At 39.3% G+C, this 7,039-nt stretch overlaps 1 protein-coding gene across 1 annotated transcript; it reads left to right on the top strand.

Moving 5' to 3' along the window:
* The first annotated feature begins 734 nt into the window (after positions 1-734).
* On the top strand, positions 735-3,092 carry LOC125738606 (G-protein coupled receptor 26-like). Its single transcript, XM_049007764.1, has 3 exons — positions 735-1,399; positions 2,044-2,157; positions 2,861-3,092. The coding sequence occupies exons 1-3, from the start codon at positions 735-737 to the stop codon at positions 3,090-3,092; spliced, it is 1,011 nt and encodes a 336-aa protein (XP_048863721.1).
* The last annotated feature ends 3,947 nt before the right edge of the window (positions 3,093-7,039 follow it).

The following is a 7,039-nucleotide window of genomic DNA, read 5'->3' as shown; positions in this document are numbered from 1 at the left end:
GGGCGCACACACACACACACACACACACAACTTCGTCAGTTGTGCTATGACACCCATGCAACACAGCCATTTGACTGACATTAACTTCTAGGTGTCTGATATTTAAATATTAAAATAATATACAAATATTTTTCTCTGCATGGAATCACACATGCTTACACATGGTGAGACAAACCATATCCTTCACACAAATCCGAGTGGTCTCACAATGATTCAACTGTATTATATGTGTTTGTATAAAACTTGTAAATCACTATGAATTAATTTTCCTAGCTTTCATTTTAATTCCGTTTTACTCATATTTTCTCTTCGCAGTTCCTTGGCGGGCAATAATTGTTGTATAATGTAGCCGATGCGTTAATGTTTGTTTAATTCGTATTTTGATTTATGCGGTATTAATTTGCAATGCACAAAACCTGTCACTTGACACATGCATTTATTATTATTGTTGTCGTTATCTTATTTTTTTATGCACATAACGTTGTGATATTGAGTTTTACACATACGTAGCTGGGTCATTATAGACATCATAAACTGCCGACGAAACCGACAAACTCCGACGCTGCTTCTTGTCTATTATGCATAAAGCCGACAACAGTGACGTGGAAAGGAGTAACCTGCGAATCTCTTTGGGAAATATCCAGACATACCTAGCTATAACCATGCCGTTTTGGAAAGGTGGTTGCTTGCTGGTTAAAATTATTGAATTCTTGGATATTTAATTTGAACACACCATGGACACTGTGGAAGCAATTCTCTCTTTCTTGGTAGTTGTGATAATAATCGTGTCGTTGCTGTCCAACTTGCTGGTGCTGATCTGCTTTCTGTACAGCCCGGAGATCCGGAAACAAGTGCCGGGTTTGTTCATCCTCAACTTGACATTTTGCAACTTGTTGCTCACCATTTCCAACATGCCTTTGACTTTGATTGGCGTTATCAACAAGGGGCAGCCCGGCAATGGGGGGTTGTGTCAGATAGCTGGTTTTTTGGACACATTTTTAACCACAAATTCTATGTTGAGTATGGCAGCACTGAGCATCGACAGATGGATCGCTGTTGTCTTTCCCCTGAGCTACCGTTCAAAAATGCGCTATAAAGATGCTGTTTTAGCTCTGACTTACACGTGGATGCACTCGGTGTCTTTCTCAGCAGTACCTACTTCTCTATCATGGGTGGAATACCACCAACTTTATGCCTCCTGCACTCTCTGCAACGGGAAAGCAAATACCAGCCAGTTTATTATATTTACTGTGGTTTTTCATTCCCTTACTTTCCTTTTGTCTTTGGTAGTGCTGTGCTTTACTTATCTCAAAGTTCTCAAAGTAGCGCGCTTCCACTGCAAACGGATTGACATTATTACAATGCAGACGCTGGTGCTTTTAGTGGACATACATCCAAGGTAAGCCTGCCTTCCATTCCTTTAAATGATTCTTATTTCTATAGGTTGGTGTATTCAGAGTGAGTCGTATTGTCTATTGCATTGTCGGAGAAGCAAGATTTGTTAGAGAATTGTACTTCACTTTGACAGGATGAATAACGGGTACTGTAGTCAGGTGGTTCACTGTAAGTGTTATTTTGACGTGTCTCATAAACGTCAGAAGTGTTGTGTAAAAAGTCAAACGAATTAGGCTACAAACGATCTTTTTGGCGCAGGTTATTTTAACAAGCATGATATGATAGTGATAAATGGACTGGCATTTTATTACAGCAGTGAGAAATTATTCTTTATATCTAATATGTTGTTAACCTCTTTAATGGATCTTCCGCCTTATTCATAAATATGATGTATCTTTTTTATCCGGCACCATTGGTTTTGGAACCGTTTGATAATTACTTAAGAGATTATTTGCCCTTCATTAGAAATCAGATTTTTTTTTAACAATAAAAATCATAACTGATCCATTTCACCGAAATGAATTTTAATATTTTTACCAAAAATGGTTACTATCTTTGTATATTAACCAATGATTTCAGCACATAACAACAAACAATAATAAAAACATTCTTCTTCTTATCATTATCATTATTATTTTGTTTCCACAGTGTTCGGCAACGTTGTTTAGAGGAGCAGAAACAGCGAAGGCAGAGAGCCACGAGGAAAATCAGCACTTTTATTGGCACATTCGTTCTGTGCTTTGCACCCTATGTGATAACAAGGTCAGTCGCGGTGTGACAAGAGTGTCTGGCTCAGCTCTCAGCACTGCAGTTGGATGCTTGTGAAATTGCTGCTGTCATATGGCCAGTATTGTGTCATTCAGTATAATAGTGCTTCACCTACAGAGAGATTTTGGGGCTTTCAGTGTCTGCTAGGACACTGATGAAGTATGGTACAGTGTGTGTGTGTGTGTGTGTGTGTGGGGGGGGGTCCAGGCATACCTTACCTTATGGGGGACGACAATGGGGTTCCTGGTTCCCATATGGGAGAACTCTATTTTATTTTATATAAAAAAGTTGGATATATTTTATTAAAAAATTCTGTGACTGCAATGAAAAAAACTAAAAATGCAAAAACTTGTGTTTTTTTTGGTTACAATAAGTCATTGAATGAGATAAATATTTTTGTTTTAGCTAGTTAAGAGACTTATATTGGTCAAGTTGGAAGGTTTTTTTGTGTTGTGGTTGGTGTGTTACAGGCGCGTTCCCCTTTTACCTGAACGTTTGACGGTTCCTTCCTTCTAGGTCCTGAGTGTCCCATTTCATTCACTGAAATTTACTGGGAGGGACCCCTTCCCCTAGTTGGAAATTTTTACCGGGACCTCCCTCCGAGTGGAGAAACTTCGAAATGTCTTTGCAGCCATGGAATTTTATAATTTGTCTTGTATCGAAGTGCTAACAATGCCTCTCTCTGTTCTCATGTTAGAATGGTGGAACTATTCCTGGTGCCCCCCATTGACCCCCACTGGGGAATCGTTTCCAAGTGCCTCGTTTACAGCAAGGCGGCCTGTGACCCCTTTGTATACTCGCTGCTGCGACGTCAGTACAGGAAGACGTGCGCTGACATCATTAACCGGATCCGGAAACGAAGCTCTCTCGACACATATGGAAACTGGGATGAGAATCGGAGGACCTGTGTAATCCCCACTGTGGAGTGAAGGCCTCACAAGGGCAGGGGGAGCTGTGAAGTACACCTGGCTTAGCACCTGCTAGACTCAAAGACTACGGTACAGTGGTGCTGAAGAAGAGAGGAAAGGATTTTTCGCTTCATTTACATTTGTACGTACACTTTTTGTACTTGAAATACTAAATGTAATGAGAAATAGATCATTTCATCAATTCTGCATCCCTAGATAACAGAAATACACAATATGAAATAGTAAAACCCACAGAGTACAGTAGAAATTAAAATTCTCCCACTGGCAGTCTTATTTCGTGGCCAAAAAAAACTTTGAATTGAGTTGTACTGTCTGTAATGTAAAGAAAAAATTCCTTTTCTATTGAACAAAAGACAGGTGGAAAGTTCTGGACCAGAAAATAAAAATCCTGACCAAGATTTTGTTTCAACCAACCAGTTGAACATAGAGAGTCACAGTCACAAGGTACTCAACTGTTTGGCTGAAACGAAATCTTGGTCTGGATTTGTACTTTTGGGACCTGAACTTTCCAACTGTGTCAAAAAATGTATGGTAATGTAACTGGTTCAGTTTTAGTGTCTCATTAACTTGCCCAGCTGAGGCATTGATTTTATATCATTCATGCCTTCTAACTTTATTCCCTCTAACAACACGATTCATTTGCCTTACATGCGTATTGTTGCTTTTATGAAGGTGTGGACATGTTTTTTCACAATGTAAAAATTGGCATGACCTTAGGTTTGTTAGTATAATAGTGCTCAGATTCAGCTGCAAAGCCTAAAGCACTTCTTTAGATTTTTCCTCATATCAAAAGTGGTCATTTCGGTATACAAGGAGTGTATTTACTACACGTAGTGGTGTATTTACTACAACCCAGCACCCATTAGTGAATTTTATAGGATATGTCCCTTGTATCCAAATGCGTTTGCTTTCCTTCGGTGTATGAGCTGAGAGTTTTAAAATGAATTGAGTTGAATGAGTAAGACTTTATAGAGGAAAAAACAATTATAATTGGGACAGTTTCCTCTCCCTGTGAAGTTCTACACTTGGTAGGGAGGTCTGCCCCCCCCCCTCCACCAACTGCAGCATAAACAAGGTGATTGGCTTGGCTTGATAATGGATGTTCGGCACTGGATGTATACTGTACTTGTATGCTCAGTATCGCAGACCTGCAACATTCGATGTTCACGTCGTTAATTTATTTGTTCCTTGATAAGAGGCTGCATACATGTGAAAATACCTGAATAAATGGGACAAATAAATCTTGAGCTGCTGACTGTAGTTGCCTTGAGTGGGTGTTAAGGCTGGAAGTATCTGTTGATAAAACCTGACCTCTCACAGAGGCCCCAAGACACCAATAAGAAAAAAAAATCACATTGCCATTCATGTTTTCAGAATGTGATTGTGAATCCTGTGAAAAGGAAAACATATAAACGCAAATGCATCAAAATAGCTTTGTACGCCTTCTGTGAAATATCATAGCACATAAAATGTATCATTGATTTTTCATTATATGACCCAAAATGAACTGGATATTTTTGTGTGTGCACCTCTTGCACCTTTGAAATTGAAGTGCTTCACAGTATAGCATCTGCATGCTGTTTGCCTTTACTGTGCAATAACAGACCCTACTGTGCTGGCAATATGTGTGGCCCAGTTTGCCAAAGGGATCTGTGTTTCACTGTCTGCTTAGTTCAGGAATAATATAAAATGCATATATTTGTTTACAAGACATTCAACGTTTGTTGTTTACTTCTGTTGTTTTGTTTTGTCCTACTTGCATTACTTTTATTTTACTTATTTGCTTGTTTGTTCATTTTTCTTATGATTTCTGTTTGTTTCTTACTTTTTCATTTGCTGATTTTCCCGTGTTGTGCTAATCGATTTTGTGACCTTTTGCCTGAGTTTGGAGTACAGAATTAGATCATGATTTATATTTGGTTTTCTTTGGTTACCAATATTTACTTTTTGACCTACTGGAAACTTCAGGACTACGAGTATTTTACAGCTACTTTGGAAAGAGACCCGTGTTTCCACAAGTGGATTATTTTTTTTGTTACGAGAGAAACAATGTTTCAGTGAATTTTGTTCCTCTGCCAATCGCTGTCATTCCCTTGAATCTTTTTTTAATGTACTGACTTACCCTGTATTCGTTTTTTGTTTGCTGGGATTCATTTTGCTGAACTCTAATTCAGCCGATCCATCTCATTGTTTTCCGTTTCATATCTGACTAGCCCTCCATCAAGTCCTGAAGAAAGAAACTTCTCTAAATTAACCTATTCATTGTTGCCAAGTCTCCGGCGATATTATTTTAATCGCCATCTCACTGTGCTCGCAGGATAAGGAGTGAATCTTTTATTAATTAATTAATTAATTAATTAGAAAAACTGAAGACTTATTATTCACTCTTGTTAAAATGATGGAGAAGAGATACCTCGTTCATCATTCCCAGAAGGACTACAGCTGTCCATTCTAAGATGAATTCCTATGTGATTCTATAATTATATGTGATTATAAGATGAATCACATCCGTTATCGTTCCTTCACAAGCCTAGTACATCCAGAGCTTTACACTTTGTTTCAGATTTTCACTAACCTATCACAGATGGAAGATCTCACTAAGCAGACATAATATTTTGTTATTAGCTCCTTTTACGATTTGGGGACTCGGTGGGTGGTGCTGTTGCTTCACACCTCCATCATACCCCTGCTCTGTGCATGTGTGGAATTACCATATTCTGCCAGTGTAGTAAAGGATCACTCTGGAATACAGTTGGGTGAACTGGTGTTCCTAAATTTCCCGTTGTGTGTATGTGTGCCCTGCGATGGGCAAAGACGTCATCCTGGGTGTTCCCCTTTGTGGAATTAATTATTTTACTTTTATTTTTTTCCGCACATATTTTGTTGCTTTCACATTGACCCCTTAAGACCATCTAGGAGGTACTTGGATTTTGTCACATAACAATAAGAAGTGCTACCATGTTGTCTGTCAAGGTTAGATAACAGATCTGGTAATAATGCTTAAACTTTTTAGTTCGCAGGAAATGACGAAAAGCATTTTCTTACTTTACTGATATTCTTGTTGTTGGATTTGTCTTTTTTGGTGAATGAAGGGTTTTTACAGAGGCAGTAAAATGACGGAAGAAGTGAGATGGAACTGTAAGCAGTTGTGGAAGCTAGTTGTTAGTGATCTTTCAGTTGAGATTGATGCAGGGGATACTGGTCAGTGTCTGAAGGCCTTTGTTTACTGTAATTGTCCTTTAGTTTCCTTTAATGGATGAAATGAGCAGTGTACTCCTTAGCTGTTTTTCTTTAATCACTACGAGCTTTACACTCAGTGGCCACTTCATTAGGTATGCTAGGCTAGTAACATATGGAGGACCCACTTTTGCCTCCAGAACCACTTTAAGAATATAGAAGTGGCGAGAAGCCATTGTGCACAGGGTAGTTTGTACGTGGTTGTTAATTTAGCACTTGTAGCTTCCATGTTACCTTTAACATGTTTTGCCAGGCTCCACTCATCTGATTCCACTCTTAAAACTACAGCTGACCGCATGGGCGTAGCCACCCTTAAATTGAATAATTATTTGTTCGAACCCCCCCACATTTAGCATAAAATATTAGTTTTATACCAGTGTGCCCCCCCCCCACATTCAAAATGCTTCTGACGCCCCTAGCTGACCAGATGTATTGTGTGTGTGTGTGTGTGTGTGTGTGTGTGTGTGTGTGTGTGTGTGTGTGTGTGTGTGTGTGTGGGTATTGCACCATTCTCTGTAAACTTGAAACACCGTAGTGTGTGAAAATTCCAGGGTGGGCTGGAAAAGCTGAGACCACTGTGTATGGCAGTGACAGTCACAACACGCAGATCTCAGGTCAGCTGTCTTTGCCAAGCAGTAAGTGATTCCCTGTCAGCAAGCTAAGTTACACCAACAGGATTTACTCTTTGGATGAGCAAGCAGGTGTCCCAA

The sequence above is a fragment of the Brienomyrus brachyistius genome, chromosome 3, assembly GCF_023856365.1.
Source record: "Brienomyrus brachyistius isolate T26 chromosome 3, BBRACH_0.4, whole genome shotgun sequence".
NCBI lineage: Eukaryota > Metazoa > Chordata > Actinopteri > Osteoglossiformes > Mormyridae > Brienomyrus > Brienomyrus brachyistius.
This window is presented reverse-complemented; position numbering and strand designations above follow the sequence as displayed.

Excerpts from the sequence above, each read along its gene's own strand:
- LOC125738606 (XM_049007764.1), top strand. The coding sequence starts at position 735 with ATGGACACTGTGGAAGCAATTCTCTCTTTCTTGGTAGTTGTGATAATA. Across the intron at positions 1,400-2,043 it reads TTAGTGGACATACATCCAAG|TGTTCGGCAACGTTGTTTAG; the intron begins GTAAGCCTGCCT and ends TTGTTTCCACAG. Across the intron at positions 2,158-2,860 it reads GCACCCTATGTGATAACAAG|AATGGTGGAACTATTCCTGG; the intron begins GTCAGTCGCGGT and ends TTCTCATGTTAG.